Source organism: Montipora foliosa, chromosome 7 (assembly GCF_036669935.1).
Source record: "Montipora foliosa isolate CH-2021 chromosome 7, ASM3666993v2, whole genome shotgun sequence".
NCBI lineage: Eukaryota > Metazoa > Cnidaria > Anthozoa > Scleractinia > Acroporidae > Montipora > Montipora foliosa.
In genome coordinates this window covers 23,996,446-24,013,945 of record NC_090875.1, presented here as the reverse complement: position 1 = coordinate 24,013,945, position 17,500 = coordinate 23,996,446, and the positions used below count along the sequence as shown (strand labels likewise).

The 17,500-nt window shown below is 40.7% G+C and overlaps 2 protein-coding genes across 3 annotated transcripts in view; both read right to left on the bottom strand.

Moving 5' to 3' along the window:
- LOC138011467 (uncharacterized) overlaps nucleotides 1-17,500 on the bottom strand; it is a 28,867-nt gene that overhangs the window by 1,236 nt on the left and 10,131 nt on the right. For both annotated transcript variants that reach the window (XM_068858474.1, XM_068858475.1), the window contains 3 exons: nucleotides 4,263-4,357; nucleotides 163-392; nucleotides 1-47 (listed from right to left, as the gene is read on the bottom strand). The exon at nucleotides 1-47 is cut by the window's left edge and continues 1,236 nt beyond it. In XM_068858474.1, the coding sequence (XP_068714575.1) occupies nucleotides 1-47; nucleotides 163-392; nucleotides 4,263-4,357 (372 nt within the window). The remainder of the gene's footprint in view (nucleotides 48-162; nucleotides 393-4,262; nucleotides 4,358-17,500) is intronic.
- LOC138011466 (uncharacterized) lies at nucleotides 12,621-15,414 on the bottom strand. Its single transcript, XM_068858473.1, has 2 exons — nucleotides 15,293-15,414; nucleotides 12,621-15,153 (listed from the first exon to the last, which is right to left on the bottom strand). Exon 2 carries the CDS (start codon nucleotides 15,126-15,128, stop codon nucleotides 13,089-13,091), a length of 2,040 nt encoding a protein of 679 aa, XP_068714574.1. The 5' UTR covers nucleotides 15,129-15,153; nucleotides 15,293-15,414; the 3' UTR covers nucleotides 12,621-13,088.

Sequence of the window (17,500 nt, the reverse complement as noted above, 5' to 3'; positions counted from 1 at the left end):
CAACCCCACCACAGGACCCTCAACTATTGGCCCTAAGCCTCCAAAACCTGTGCAACCAAAACATACATGAAAAAATACCAAAACCCAAAGTTATGAAATAGTAGTTTACAATGAAAGAAAACTACTCTGCTCTGAAGCAATGTATGATTAAAATCTGCTAACCATTTACTAGTCCTGATGTAGCAGCTTGTGCATTTTCACGCTCACCAATCTCAGCAGGAATTGAACCCGTTAAATAAGGATCAACCCCACAGTTACAAGCCCCAGCTAGAAACATGAATATAGCATTCACTGTAATTCCCCATTGGCCTGTGTACTGAAACAAAGCCATGAAGATAGTACTTCCAAATAGTGCCATTGTCACACCATAAATAGCTCTACCTTGAAGAAATCTAGAATAGATGAAGATCACACTTCAATGTCAGTGTTGAAAAATTTCCAGAGAACTGAAAAAAATGTTTCAGTCATATTAAGACACCTTTCACAGTGGTCCTTGTTTTTACAATAATATATGTCAATTATTTACTATGCGATATCCATTATTAGTATATACTAAAACAGTGGATAGAGTTGAACATGCACGCTGATTGGCTACTCAAACTCCGGATATCCTTTGCTATTCACATCTGAGCAATTTGCACGGAATTTGCGCCCAAAAATGTTGTAATCTTTGCAGGAATAAATAATTTAAAATCATCTTGTTGTGCTATATTATCTCACTGTTTTAGTACATACTACTACAGCTATTCACCTTAGCGGCTCGGTGAATATCCACTACTAGCCACCTCCACTTCGGTGAATACGGTAGTTGCCAATTAACTTGATTACAAACATGCTTAAGGTTCTCTTGCATACAGTACATACTTGCACTGGAAGCAACTTGTTTTTATGATAATTATTATTGGCGTTACTGAAGTGGGATGAAGTCGATGAAGGAGATACAGAATATTAGAGGCATTGGGAATAGTGCTTAATGGTTAAAACAACAGTTTCTAGGTGTAGGAATGACCATCATTTGGGTAGAAAATTATTTGCTTCAACTTGTACGTGTAGGGTGTTTTAATCACATCATTATACTCTCTCAGAAGTGTGCTGTTTAGATATAGGTCCAGAACAGGTGTATGAGGACTGGAGAACTGGCCAGGAGGTTTTACTTTTATTCTTATTGTATTTATCTCTTAACTCATCTTTCACCATAGTCTTCCAAGTAATGAAAAAAAAAAAAGATTGCTTGGTTGTAAAGCTGGCTTATTAGAAAATAAAATAATATTAATATTAAATTTGAGAGGCTGGAAGTTTGCTTGTTTGTTGTTGCCAACATTTGAGGTTAACATTTGAAACGACAAAAAAAAAAACCAATTTGGTGAACTATGGGATTAAAACACAGCAAGACAAGGGGATAAAATAAAAGGCCAATAAAACTATAAAGTGGTCACACATCCAAGCAGTAATCTAAACTAACAGGACCATATGTGAGTAGGATAACATCAAAACTCAACTAAATAGGGCTTTTGCAACAATTCATCCCATGACTTTTTGTCATAAACACTATGATTTTGCTAGATTCAAGAAATTATTTTTCCAGAAATAAAAAGAGCGGCTCAAAATATGCTACCATTCCAAATTTCGTATGAATATCATTTAAATTGGTCTTGTTACAGTTAAAAGAATTTATAAGGATTTGTGATGGGAAAAGGACGCTTTGCCACCTAGTAACGCTTCAATGCCTCGACTTTTTCTAATTTTTCAAACCACTTTAAAATTCTCGTTTATTTGACCCATGGTAAAAATACAAATCTGAGCTGTGTTTGTGGCGCATAATAATTTTATGAAAAATTGCATTGGTCAAAAGCTTCTCATTCCTAAACAAATGTATGGAATCTTTGAGTGTATAAATGGTCATAAAATCTCCCATTGCTACAGCGCCTTTTTTCGTGCATGTCACGCACACGTCATGCATCGCATACCACGAAGGTAAATGCTAAGGGTGCAAACATTTTCCACAAGAATGGAACGTGAAAGCGTGTGGCATTATGGGATAGCTGAAGACCCAGGTCCTCTCGGAAATGTCACGCAATGGCATGACAGTGCGAATAGACAATCCCTTTGAGAACTTTGCAGCGATTTTACTCTCTTGAATGCTTGGTGACCCCCATTTTTCTTTCTGTAGATCGCTTCCTTTCCTGATTTTGTGCATTTTAACAAAAAAACAAAAAAAATCTGTACTTGAGAAGTTACAAATATTTCGACTTTTATGCTCTTGTGCGACCGAAGTTTTCTTTCTTAGACTAATATGCGTCGTTTTTCAAGGTCTATTTCGCCTCAGAAAAAGACATCAGCTGCAAAAGTTTGTTAAAGTTACATTAGTTATGTTGAATTGAGTACGTTTACCTGATCTAACTTTGACTAATATAGCCTTTTTATTGCTTACAGTTGTAAGCTAAGATCGTCTTAAAATAACGCAAGATTCTAAAAGTGTACCTCATGATCTCAAAAACGAGCACGGTGACCCCCCCATTGTTTTTTGCCTTTTTGGCAAAAGTAGATCATTACCTTTCTGCGTAGCAATCTGTACGTGGGAACGTTTTGGGCGCGAACGTCCTTAACAGGTTTTTCTCTTAAAATTCATATTCTGGCAATGAGTAAAGCCCAAGCTTTAAGTTCACCAATTATCAGTCATGTGACTAGTTTGTTGCAAATGGCCCATTATTCTTGTCAACGTGGTCTGCCTTGGGCACCCGTGTAATAAAGAAATGTTGAAGGGGTACAGTCAACCTCGTTCCCAAAGTCTCTCTTGTAACCGGTTATAAGAGAGACTCTGGGAACGTGGCTGGGCAACAGTAAGAACAGCTGGTATTTTTTACAGGTCACAGGTCATTGTTTTACCAATACATATCCTAAACATTCTTAAAAGCTAACCTTAGGACCGATTTACACTGTACGATTTTTCTCGCATGCGACAAGCTTACGACAGGCCTACGACACGACCTGCGATTGTCGCAGCGTTTTAAAACATGTTTTAAAATGCTACGACATTTTTCTGACGTACACGCCAATCGTAAGTCATGTCGTAGGCCTGTCATAAGCTTGTCGCATGAGACAAAAATCTCTAATTAGGCCGAAGGTTAGCTTTTATGAATGTTTAGGATACTTTCTGTATTGGTAAACCAATGACCTGTGACCTGTAAAAAATACCAGCTGCAGTAAAAACGATTCTTTGGTTAATATACAACTGCTCAAGTTGCTTCATAACTGTGATGATTATTTTCACTGAGACTAAATTAACTCTACACCAAACTCTGCAAATATTCAGATATACAGCTGTTTCGAGAAAGGTCATCCAAAAGAAGCGAAAGAGCGTTCGCGACAATGCCGAAAGGTAGTATGGCACAGTATTCAATAAGTAGTGAACGCCCAGAATCGAAGATGCCGCGACCGTGCAGTGAACAGTTACGATGGCAAGCTATTTGGATGAAAGAGTTCTTAGGATATAGCGTTAATGAAGTGGCAGTAGGCACAGACTTATTTTGAAGCTCTCTCCCGCCATCACACTACCAAAATACGTCCAAACCAAAAGGGTTCATTAGCAAAAACGGTGGCTCTGCACGTGTGCCACGATTTTTGGTACATTTCTCAAACTTTCTCTGCGAAACATGACATAAAATAAGTAAGGTCAAAGTCGTCAGAATCTTGCTCTCTCTGTCAATCCTAACCCTTTGTTACTAATTCATGGCCTGGATCATTTGACTGAATTTTGAAACTCTCTCATATTTGAATGTCAGGGCCATTCCATTTACTTTGACGAGATTTTCTGCGGGGGTCTGAAGAGCATTTCTGAGGGGGTCCATGTGTTGCCACTCTCATCTTTCAAATATTTCTGAAGGGTATTGGAAAAAATCCCCATTCTTCTGAGGGCGGAAATAAAATATCAACTTTTTCTGAAGGGTGGGGGGGGGGGGGGGAATGTGTCGGCAATTTGTTCTCCTACTTCTTGAAGGGTGAAATTCGCACAATCTCGTCAACAGGGGGATGTGGATTTTAAATGGAATGGCCCTCAGTAACAAAACATGAGCATGTATTTCTAGGTGACGTTTTTGATAGCATTGCAGTCATGTTTTCGTTGACTCAAACTGACAGTTTACCATAATGCCTTTTGGCATTGTCGCATATGCTTTTATGCTTCTTTTGGACAACCTTTCTTGAAACAGCCGTATAAATCTTTCTATCAAACGTTACATGATTGACCACTGAACAAATTTTACCTGTTAAAAACAAAGCCCAGCATGGTGGTACCCAGTACTCCTCCAATCTCAAATACAGTGGAAAGGTACCCTGCCTGGTACTTTGTGTAACTGAGCTACAGATTAAAATCAAATCAGATTGAATAAAGCACAAGATTGCTGACTTCCTCAGAGACCCAGGGGCTGTCAGTCGGACAGGACGAGAAAATCATGGGCAAAATCGGGACTGGCGTGAAGTTCTCAAGTAAGGCGAGAAGAGCCCCTGGGAACATATCTTTAACGGACGAGTTGCATAGAGAGTCAAATAGACCTTTTCGGCTTGTACATTTTGTTTTCCCAATACAGATCATGTGATAATACTCAGGAGGTTTGGTCTTTTGTTTTGTTCATTAAAATGAGGGCATGCAAGCATGAATATACCTGCATGCACTCTTTTTAATGAACAAAACAAAGGACCTAGCCTCCTGAGTATTATCACATGATCTGTATTGGGAAAACAAAATGTACAAGCCGAAAAGGTCTATTCTAAGAGAACATCAAACAGTGAAGTTAGATCGTGATCCCTTATATCAAGCGGTAAATATCACATTTACGGTCGCCATTTTCTTTCTATGGGGCTGGACAATCGGCGAGCCATGAGAGCCATACGAATTTCGCATTCAAGTCTAAGCACCCATTTTAAAACAATTAGTTTTCAATAACTGTGACTCGCATGTTGACTCACATGGCTTGCCATGTTGGCTCGCATGCCTCGCAGTCATGGCTCGCACCCATGACTCGCATGGCTCGGATATTGTCCTAACTCAAGCGAAGTCATCTCACTGACAATGTACTAAACTCCTCACTCACTTCTACACTCATGGAATTTGGCTGCGTTACACTTTGAGGGTAAACGGTAGTGCTATGAAAACATGACGTTTCGGCGAAATGTCCCATTATCAAGTACTTTTACTTTTGACAATGATGACATGTCATTACCCTGAAATGTTTTTCTAAATCTATCATTACACGACTGTTGTACCGACTGAGATAACGTAACTGTCAAGTTTGTCGCGTGCTCAGATGACAAATTGTAGTCGCAAATTGACCTTTACATGGGCACAGTATAGCAAAGTAAAGAAGTCACCTCATCGTAATTTTCTCAATATGCATTTCAACCTCGTTCCCAGGGTCCTCTCTCTTCCTTGGAAGGAAGAGAGAGAACCCAGGGAACGAGGTTGTATGCATTTGAAAAATAGAGTATTGGTGACGACATCTGATAAACTTCTTCGATGACTTTGATGATAAAGAGCACGCTGACAACTGTATATTTACGGACGAACTAAATATTCACGCACCAGTCAGACCAGTCAAGCTCACAAAGGTAAAGACAAGACCGAATCCTTACATTACTCCAGAGATTAAACACCTTATGAATACTCGTGATCTGTGGTGAAAAAAAGCATTTAAAACAATGGATAAACTTCACTGGAATGCCTATCGCTACTCTAGGCAAGAAGTGAAGCGCGAGATTCGCATCTCTGAACAGGAATACGTTCGTTCTGAATTAACAAACAGTAAAAGCAACACCAATTCAATCTGGAAAGTCATCAACCGCTGCATACGCAAAAAGAATGCCCGAATCGCCACATTTGAAGACCCTATGCCCCAAGCAAACAAGTACAATGAATTCTATACCTCTGTGGGTAAAACTAGTGCTGAAATGGCGCAGACCTTGACCGAAAAACTAGGCTTTACTGCCCTTGGCAATAACAGCCAGAGCAATGAAGACATGAGCAAATGTAGCAGTCATCAGGAGTTCTACTTTAGACCTGTTACAGAGCCAAAGACCCTGAAGTTAGTTAAGGCTCTCCTGTCGAACAAGGCTCCTGGAGCTGACAAAGTGACTGCCCGGAACCTAAAAGCTAGCCTTCCTGTTACACTGCCACGACTTACAAATTTAATCAACTGTTCTTTTCGTTCCGGTATTTTTGCAGAATCGTGGAAATTGCAGAAGTAGTACCGCGCATCAAAGATAAAGAGGGTGCATCAAATTCTCGTCTTATCTCACTCCTATCAATAATATCGAAGGTCTATGAGAGAGCTGCACATTTACAGCTTGTGCAATTCCTACAAGTCATTCCATCATACATCCCCTCCAAAGTGGCAACAGAAAATCCCACTCTACCGAGTCTGCGCTACTTCAGTTCACCGATGAAATCCTGAAAATATGGATGAGAAGCGCACAGTTGTGGTACTGCTTGACACGACTAAGGCGTTTGATAGCATACGACATGATATACTTCTAGCAAAGCTCCATAAAATTGGAATATCTTCATCTGCGCTTGCCTGGTTTAGTAGTTACCACCCCGCACTGGTGGCTCAGTTGGTTGAGCACCGGGCTGTCACGCTGGAGGTAGTGAGTTCAACTCCGGCCGGATCAACACTCAGGGTCTTTAAATAACTGAGGAGAAAGTGCTGCCTTTGTAATTACATCTGCAAATGATAAGGACGATAAGCCAGGGGTCCCGTCTCACAACCCTTCAATGTTCATAATCCTGTGGGACGTCTAAGAACACGCACACTTGTCGCAAAGAGTAGGGCATGTATGTTCCCGGTGTTGTGGTCTGTCTACTGTGGTAAATCATGGTTGGGAGGGTAAAATGGTGGTTAACCTCGTAGGGGACCTATGTCCTATTGTTGATTCCACCATGTATGTATTCATACTTAATCAGGCGTCCCCCAGGGATCCATCTTGGGTCCAGTGCAAGTCACCTTATACGTCAACGAGCTTATGTCTATTCTTAATCACTGTCAATCGATGGGATACGTTGATGATACTAAGCTGCATCTTGCTCTGCCACCAAACCAAACTACTGATGCAGTTTCTATGCTAAATGACGACTTCGGGGAAATTACCAAATGGTGCTGCAGAAACTCAATATTACTCAACCCGGAGTACCTCAACTCACAAAGACTCTATCGACTCTATCCGTAACTCTTATGGGTAAGAACATTGAACCTGTCACCACGGAAAAGGACCTCGGAGTCTATATCGACCATAGCTTGAATTACAATGACCACATCAACAAGATTTCTTCCAGCTGTATCTATAAGTTAATTATGATTAATCGCGTAAAATACCTGCTTGATAAGAAAACTATCCTACTGCTAATTCACTCTTTTGTCTTTAATAAACTACTTTATTGCTCTTCAGTGTTGAGTAATATACTTCAATGAAAAACATTAAAAAGTTGCAATGTCTTCAAAACTTTGCAACAAGAATCGTCCTTGGCTTGAAGAAATACGATTACATCTCCGAGGGATTAAATCATTAGGATGGCTGGACATCAACCATAAACTCAAGTTTAATGACTGTGTCATGATGTATAAATGCCTTAACGAAGGCGCTCCTGCGTATCTATCGCAGAGGTCCAAGAAGCGCTCTCAGATCCATAGCCGAGCCACAAGGAACCGAAACGACTTGGACTTGATCAAATGTCGCCTTGCCACAGGGAAACGATCTTTCAGCTTTCGTGGAGCCAAAGCATGGAACGAGCTTCCAAAATCCGTTAGAGATCCTACCTCGTTAAATAATTTTAAAAAGAATTTAATGAAACTATTTCCCCCAATTGTATATAATTTCTTAGCTTTATTTGTTATATTCGGCTATTTTTATGTCCATGTCGATTTTTATACTATTGTAGGTAATTTATTCATGACTATTTTCTACACCGTGGCTGAAAAGCCCCTATAGAGCTTCAATAAATGTATGTATGGGTCGGTCGGTAAGTCAGATTGAAAAAAAAAAAACCTAAAAAAAAATCACAAGAAGTCTTGGAATCGGAGGCCTGGTACCCCAACATCAGTGCTGTGAAGCCTGGAAACAACAAGACATGAAGCCAAAATCAATTTTGGTGGAAAAGTTGGTTATGTACAATTAAGAAGTGTTTTTTCTATGCTGTTACTGTTTTTCTCTATGCTCATTTTTCAGATTAAAAGAATTATTTAAAGTGGAAAATGGTTTAACTATGTCGTTACCTTTTTTTTGGAAAATGCCAAAAATTTGGGTCGGTCAGACGGTGCTTAACGGAGATAAAAAGGTCTTTTTTGTCAAGCCTCCTCAGCCTCCTCAGCCTCCTTTACTTAGCACTTTCCCGCTATTTATTCGTCATTCATGGTATTGATATAAAGTTGATCAAGATTTTTAATGTAATCCTCACTTCAAATATCATAGAAGATGATAACGATAGCTAAATAAAGTTTTGTGAAGCTCGTTATATATATTTTGTCATTCGGTCGTGCCATGCCATGCCGTAGACAAAAGAGAAAGCCCTAGATGGAATTGTTCACGTCTTCTGTTTCGTTGTGACGTTCGTCTGTCACCTTCATCACTGCCTCCCACCACAAAGTACCTTCAGTGGTAAACGTGCGATGTACTGGAGTTGGGTAGCGAAACACGTGTTGCTCTTTAGGCTCACACCAGCATCTTTTGAAACGATCATATTTTAAAATGTCACCCCAAGGAGGCCGCCATATTTTGAAGAACACTTTGATTTGCGTCGCACGGCCAGGGATTTTAACCTGCTTTCTCTTTCCTGTTACTTCCTTTGTAAATGTCTTGCCTTTCAGTAGGAAGCTCACAACCATTTTGGAGAGCCCTGAGTACCACCAACCATCAGATACGTACTTATGACTCCATCTTTGGGCCTATTTTGTTGTTCTCGGTTGTCATCAATGTCAACAACTTCATGGCTTGATTCTGAGCCAGCTGGATTTTCCACTTCAGAGCTTAGATCCTCCAAATTCTCTAATAGCTCAACAGCCTTCTCAATCACAACGACACCCGGGAGGTTTAAGGGTGTAATTGTTTCTGAAAATTCTAATTGCTTTTCAGCAATCTCACCAGCTTTCTCAATTGCACCTCTTGTGACTCCCTTGGTTAATGGTTCTGGAATGCGCTTTACTAAGTGCTTTGCTTGATCGGGAAGTGACGGTCCCTGCTCACCAATTTCGTCCACTGCGGCCTCAACATTGACAGGTATTGGAGAACCAATTTCACCCACCCTGGCGCCAACATTGGCGGGTATTGCAGAACCAACTTCGCCCACTGTAGCCTCAACATTGGTGGGTAGTGAAGAACCAATTTTGCCAGCCGCGGCTGTCGAGACCTTATTATGAGTTTCTTTAACCGCTGGCTCAAAATTAGAAGCTGCTGCAGGAGTTTGATAATGGTGACGCATGGCTTTAGCAACCGCTCCGCCTGCAAGCGTTGCCGCGACAGCTGCTGCGCACTGACATGCTGCATGACCGAGTGCCTGCTTTATTGTGATTTCCTCAGCATCGATGAATCGTCTTTTTGCATCGTTACCAAGAGATGATACACTTGCACAACCAGCGGCAATAGCCAATCTTATTCCCATCAGCTCAGCAGCTGAGACGGCCGCAGTCTCCAAGGCAGCTGTTTCTATAGCGGCTCCACTGGGCAGAAAGGCAAGAAGATATCCAATCTGTGTCGAAATGAGCCATTTTTTAACATCGCACCCATCCAAGACTGCCTCCTTGCTAACAGTCTCGCGCAGCGAGTTTACCCCTCCTGCAATAGCACCAATCAGGAGAGGAGACGACAAGCCAGCGGTAAGAACGACCGACACAATGCCTGCGATAGTAAGACCAGCCGATAAAGCAAGCAGACCCATCCTCTTAATCCACGCCAGACGTTGAGCAGGTGTTTCACATTCCGGCCAAAACACAGCCTTGAACTGTTTCCCCGACAGCTACCCCTTGTCAAAGTCGACCAAGTTGTTGTATCGTGCACGTTTTTCTCGGTCTTGTAAAACATCATAGGCCATGATCAACTCTTTGACAATTTGCATATCGCCTTCTTTGTTGTGGTCAGAATGCCATATTTGTATCTCCAGGAGGAAAGCCCTGAAAATTGCTTTATCCTGTTCGTCCTTCGTCAAGGCTCGCACCTTGTCCATGTCAAGCCTCAGAATGCTGTAAAAATTACGTCCCCCATCAGTGTTCTCGAGCTCTTTGTCTCTGTTGTTTTTTTGGAGGCCCTTTTTCTTTTCCTCCGGATGATTAGAAAGGTCATCCTCGATTACATCAAGAGATTCCGTAATCCTTACATGTCTATCTCCAATCCACTGCTGTGGTTTTAAAATGATTTTCGTAGATTGTTTTTTGTCGGTTAAAAACCATGCAACCAGCTCGAGCTTGCACCCCCATTTGCTTGTGCAAAGGAGCAGATCATTTTGTTTGATTACCTTTGATGTGTACGGCATCCAGCAAACTACATCACCTGAGTCATAGAGATTGAGCTTCAGATCGGCATCTTTAGTGTCGTTTCTGATCAACAATGATCTCTTTTTTCTTCCCATACTGAAACTTGATTTTAAGTTCCTCCTGCGATAACATAGCAACACGTTTAATCGATTATTAGTTTGGTTTTATGCACGTTTAAGTACACAGAACGACAACAACATTCTTTTTTGCATGAACGTAAAGATTTCATAAAAGTATTGCAAAAAGTGGAGATACTCACAAGGTTACCCAAAGTCCGATCCTTTAATGATGCAAAGTTTAGCGAGAAGTGACAACGATAGCTTCTGGACGCTTTGCAATGAAATTTTAGAATTTCCTGTTTATTTAGCGTAAAGTGAAAATGTAAGTGCTGATTGGATAACTCTTTGATTTTTTCCGAGAAAATTGTTCTGTTACAAACAATGTTCTCTTTGTTCTTGGTGAAACGTAACACGATATGACTAATGTGCTTTTTAACCTTGAACAGTCCAAAAATTAAAAAAATGACGGAAACGTGATTTGGCATTTCCATTCCGGAAACGTGACGGAATCACGTAGACTTGAATTTTCACGTTTCCACAAGACGTAAACATAACGGAAACATGGAGTTGCATGTTTCCACCACGTTTCAGAAATACGGAAACATGTCATTTCGTCCTGTGATACTTCAAAGAAAAACATTAAAAAGTTGCAATGTCTTCAAAACTTTGCAACAAGAATCGTCCTTGGCTTGAAGAAATACGATTACATCTCCGAGGGATTAAATCATTAGGATGGCTGGACATCAACCATAAACTCAAGTTTAATGACTGTGTCATGATGTATAAATGCCTTAACGAAGGCGCTCCTGCGTATCTATCGCAGAGGTCCAAGAAGCGCTCTCAGATCCATAGCCGAGCCACAAGGAACCGAAACGACTTGGACTTGATCAAATGTCGCCTTGCCACAGGGAAACGATCTTTCAGCTTTCGTGGAGCCAAAGCATGGAACGAGCTTCCAAAATCCGTTAGAGATCCTACCTCGTTAAAGTGCCTATGAAGTAAAAAAGAATTTATGCCTATTTGAAAGAGTTTTCAAAATAATGAATAATGGCCTTTACAGTTTTGAAGCATCTTTTTTCGTTTCAGAGATATTTGAGTTTTTGAGTTATGCAAATTAGCAAATTGATGACGTCATCAGTGGTTCTGCTGGAAGATGGATCACAAAATCAAGAGTTTCTCTCAAAGTGTAACAGCGATATGATTCAAACTTGGTACGAGTAATAACCCTTAAGGTGCAAGATGGTGCAGAGTATGATATAACCATGGCAACACTTTTGGCTCCAGTTCCTCTTGGTTATAAATGAAGTTTCTCAATTTCCTCTCAAATTAAGCAAGACAGACAGTGCTGCTCAAAACAATCATAGAGCCCATGTTGCTGTAGTTCTCTGAATCAACTCATTGAGTGTGAATGATGTTTGGTTAGGACAAAATGCAGTAACCCCAGTTCCCCACAACCTTGATCTGGAAGCAAAATGGTTGCCATGGCAACTGTACAATTTGTATCATTTTATGTGCTGACTGATAAACATTATTAGTGCGAAGTTTGAAGAGAACTGCGGTAATATTTCCAAGTATATTTTAGATTTTGTGATTTGTGTTACCCTTGGAACCACTGATGACGTCATCAATTTTAACAGAAAAACCTTAATATCTCTCCAATGATATGAGATATTTTAAAAATGAGAACACCATATTTCCTGTCTTCAAAAGATCTTTCAAATAAGCCTTAATTATTTTTTGTTTCATAGGCACTTTAAATAATTTTAAAAAGAATTTAATGAAACTATTTCCCCCAATTGTATATAATTTCTTAGCTTTATTTGTTATATTCGGCTATTTTTATGTCCATGTCGATTTTTATACTATTGTAGGTAATTTATTCATGACTATTTTCTACACCGTGGCTGAAAAGCCCCTATGGAGCTTCAATAAATGTATGTATGGGTCGGTCGGTAAGTCAGATTGAAAAAAAAAAAACCTAAAAAAAAATCACAAGAAGTCTTGGAATCGGAGGCCTGGTACCCCAACATCAGTGCTGTGAAGCCTGGAAACAACAAGACATGAAGCCAAAATCAATTTTGGTGGAAAAGTTGGTTATGTACAATTAAGAAGTGTTTTTTCTATGCTGTTACTGTTTTTCTCTATGCTCATTTTTCAGATTAAAAGAATTATTTAAAGTGGAAAATGGTTTAACTATGTCGTTACCTTTTTTTGGGAAAATGCCAAAAATTTGGGTCGGTCAGACGGTGCTTAACGGAGATAAAAAGGTCTTTTTTGTCAAGCCTCCTCAGCCTCCTCAGCCTCCTTTACTTAGCATTTTCCCGCTATTTATTCGTCATTCATGGTATTGATATAAAGTTGATCAAGATTTTTAATGTAATCCTCACTTCAAATATCATAGAAGATGATAACGATAGCTAAATAAAGTTTTGTGAAGCTTGTTATATATATTTTGTCGTTCGGTCGTGCCGTGCCATGCCATGCCGTAGACAAAAGAGAAAGCCCTAGATGGAATTGTTCACATGTCTTCTGTTTCGTTGTGATGTTCGTCTGTCACCTTCATCACTGCCTCCCACCACAAAGTACCTTCAGTGGTAAACGTGCGATGTACTGGAGTTGGGTAGCGAAACACGTGTGGCTCTTTAGGCTCACACCAGCATCTTTTGAAACGATCATATTTTAAAATGTCACCCCAAGGAGGCCGCCATATTTTGAAGGACACTTCGATTTGCGTCGCACGGCCAGGGATTTTAACCTGCTTTCTCTTTCCTGTTACTTTCTTTTTAAATGTCTTGCCGTTCAGTAGGAAGCTCACAACCATTTCGGAGAACCCTGAGTACCACCAACCATCAGATACGTACTTCATGACTCCAACTTTGGGCCTATTTTCTTGTTCTCGGTTGTCATCAATGTCAACAACTTCATGGCTTGATTCTGAGCCAGCTGGATTTTCCTCTTCAGAGCTTAGATCCTCCAAATTCTCTAATAGCTCAACAGCCTTCTCAATCACAACGACACCCGGGAGGTTTAAGGGTGTAATTGTTTCTGGAAATTCTAATTGCTTTTCAGCAATCTCACCAGCTTTCTCAATTGCACCTCTTGTGACTCCCTTGGTTAATGCTTCTGGAATGTGCTTTACTAAGTGCTTTGCTTGATCGGGAAGTGACGGTCCCTGCTCACCAATTCCGCCCACTGCGGCCTCAACATTGATGGGTATTGGAGAACCAATTTCACCCACACTGGCGCCAACATTGGCGGGTATTGCAGAACTAACGTCGCCCACTGTAGCCTCAACATTGATGGGTAGTGAAGAACCAATTTTGCCAGCCGCGGCTGTCGAGACCTTATTATGAGTTTCTTTAACCGCTGGCTCAAAATTAGAAGCTGCTGTAGGAGTTTGATAATGGTGACGCATGGCTTTAGCAACGGCTCCGCCTGCAAGCGTTGCCGCGACAGCTGCTGCGCACTGACATGCTGCATGACCGAGTGCCTGCTTTATTGTGATTTTCTCACCATCGATGAATCGTCTTTTTGCATCGTTACCAAGAGATGATACAATTGCACAACCAGCGGCAATGGCTAATCTTATTCCCATCAGCTCAGCAACTGAGACGGCCGCAGTCTCCAAGGCAGCTGTTGCTATAGCGGCTCCACCGGGCAGAAACGCAAGAAGATATCCAATCTGTGTAGACATGAGCCATTTTTTAACATCGCACCCATCCAAGACTGCCTCCTTGCTAACAGTCTCGCGCAGCGAGTTTACCCCTCCTGCAATAGCACCAATCAGGAGAGGAGACGACAAGCCAGCGGTAAGAACGACCGACACAATGCCTGCGATAGTAAGACCAGCCGATAAAGCAAGCAGACCCATCCTCTTAATCCACGCCAGACGTTGAGCAGGTGTTTCGCATTCCGGCCAAAACACAGCCTTGAACCGTTTCCCCGACAGCCACCCCTTGTCAAAGTCGACCAAGTTGTTGTATCGCGCACGTTTTTCTCGGTCTCGTAAAACATCATAGGCCATGATCAACTCTTTGACAATTTGCATATCGCCTTCTTCATTATGGTCAGGATGCCATATTTGTATCTCCAGGAGGAAAGCCCTGAAGATCGCTTTATCCTGTTCGTCCTTCGTCAAGGCTCGCACCTTGTCCATGTCAAGCCTCAGAATGCTGTAAAAATTACGTCCCCCATCAGTGTTCTCGAGCTCTTTGTCTCTGTTGTTTTTTTGGAGGCCCTTTTTCTTTTCCTCCGGATGATTAGAAAGGTCATCCTCGATTACATCAAGAGATTCCGTGATCCTTACATATCTATCTCCAATCCACTGCTGTGGTTTTAAAATGATTTTCGTAGATTGTTTTTTGTCGGTTAAAAACCATGCAACCAGCTCGAGCTTGCACCCCCATTTGCTTGTGCAAAGGAGCAGATCATTTTGTTTGATTACCTTTGATGTGTACGGCATCCAGCAAACTACATCACTTGAGTCATAGAGATTGAGCTTCAGATCGGTATCTGTAGTGTCGTTTCTGATCAACAATGATCTCTTTTTTCTTCCCATACTGAAACTTGATTTTAAGTTCCTCCTGCGATAACATAGCAACACGTTTAATCGATTATTAGTTTGGTTTTATGCACGTTTAAGTACACAGAACGACAACAACATTCTTGTTTGCATGAACGTAAAGATTTCATAAAAGTATTGCAAAAAGTGGAGATACTCACAAGGTTACCCAAAGTCCGATCCTTTAATGATGCAAAGTTTAGCGAGAAGTGACAACGATAGCTTCTAGACGCTTCGCAATGAAATTTTAGAATTTCCTGTTTATTTAGCGTGAAGTGAAAATGAATGTGCTGATTGGATAACTCTTTGATTTTTTTCCGAGAAAACTGTTCTGTTACAAACAATGTTCTCTTTGTTCTTGGTGAAACGTAACACGATATGACTAATGTGCTTTTTGTCCTTGAACAGTCCAATTGTCTCGGGGAGAATTCCCGGACTGCGCGATATGACCGAGCATATTTGGGAGTGCATTTTCATTGATTCCCGATATTCGTCTCAAATTTTCCGCGGTCATTCTGAATAAATCGTACAGTAGTAGATTCATGTTTGTTTTGCGGTTCAATTTTATCCTATGTTCAACTGTATTTTCCTTTGTTTCTAGGTTTGAGTGTAAATGTATGATAATGGATTTGTAATTAAACAAATGGAACCCTAGCATATAAATGCATATTTATTTGCGTGCGTGCAATACGTATGAATGAAGTTGATCTGCTAATTGTGTTATAAGACCCTGAATAAAACACTGTCTGTCTAAAAGGTCATTTAAAGGTCATTGCTTTATGAAGCTAATGTGAAACAGCCCGGGGAAGTTGTCCTTAAATGAGAGGGGACCGAGGCGTAAGGACACGAGGCTTATCATAATTGAAAATTATAACTTTGAACCACAAGCAAGCAGGCGCGCCGAGGAGGTATAAAATTGGAATCTGGGCTAAAATGTCTACTGCCCGTCCTAAAAGGTTAAGCTGTATTTAAAGTGATTAGGAAATGGAACATTCAGCATTTTATCATTCAAGACAATAACGTCACGAACTCTATCTATATTGGGTACATAAGTTTCAACTTGTATCGCCCAGTACCATTTGGGCAGCTGCGTGGGAGAGTGAGTACAAAGTTAAGGTAAGTTGGCAGGGCCGGGGAACTGAATGCGACGCTGAATGGGTGGCTTATCAGGTGACCAGGTAAAACGTCATTTCAGTTGCCAATATCAGTATTGTATTATTTCGAAACTTTGACTTTAAATTACATGTTCATTCATCCAGATAAAAAAGTAAAATATGTTATAACCTTTTATTATTCAACTGAACGTACTATTCAATTCGCCACCAAATCACGGTGACCATAATTATACGTCATGGCACAAGAATAATTGGAGATTTTTGTTAGGAGAAAATTTCCCGGGGTGTAGCAGTGTCACACTCCCGGATTCCCTCATTTTCCTTTCCCGTCTGACTGACAGGTTTGTATTTTATTGACTTCACAATGGGAAGGGAAGATCACCCTAGGAACCCCGGATCAATCGCCGTTTCTGGGAAAACCCCCACCCACCCTGCCCACCTAGCTACGTCCCTCGTTTCATCCTGTTGTAGGTATCTCAGCAAGAGATAGCAGTAATCACTCGTATTAAATAAACACACTTCATGACTCCTCAATGAAGCAGTGTGTTTAATCTTATCACTTATCAGGAAATGCAATTTAATCTTAATTTAATCTTATCAGGTAATGAAAAAGTGCGCTACCGCATCTCACGCCCATTACTCTATTTGCTTCAAAAGGATAAGTGATAAAAGGGGATGAGCAAAAAAGGAAGGAGGACAGCCCACAGTCTTAACGACTTTTTCAGGCTATGTGACTGGCTGTTATGAAGATAATGTGACTGTAATCGTAATCGTTATTACTACAACATCAAGCTCCTTTGATGATGTAGTTTATCTACACAGTCATGTCTCTGAGTCTAGTTGCCTCCATCTTTTGTTACACAAAAATTTTCTCCACTTAGCGTTATAATCGCGAAATCAAGTGTAGCACTGTGAAAGAAACCCGAACCAAGAGATACAGTCCAACACAGCCCAATACAGAATGGCAGTATCCAGCGCTTTGTGGGTGCAAATAACGTAGGTTGTTTGTTACCTTCCATACTGTATAGTGTTAGCTTCGACACACCAAAAAGGTTTAACTTCATCAATTTACATTGCTATGGAATTTTCGGCTACCTTGGTTTTCTGTAAGTCGACATTAAACCCGTTCCTCTTTTGATTGAACATCAGAGAAGTAAGGCAAATGGTGAAGGGTAAGGGTTAGGGTTAGACAATTTTGTCAGAGTTGCTCGTCTGCTGTTTATACAACTATCTGTTTACTGTTCTTAAAATATA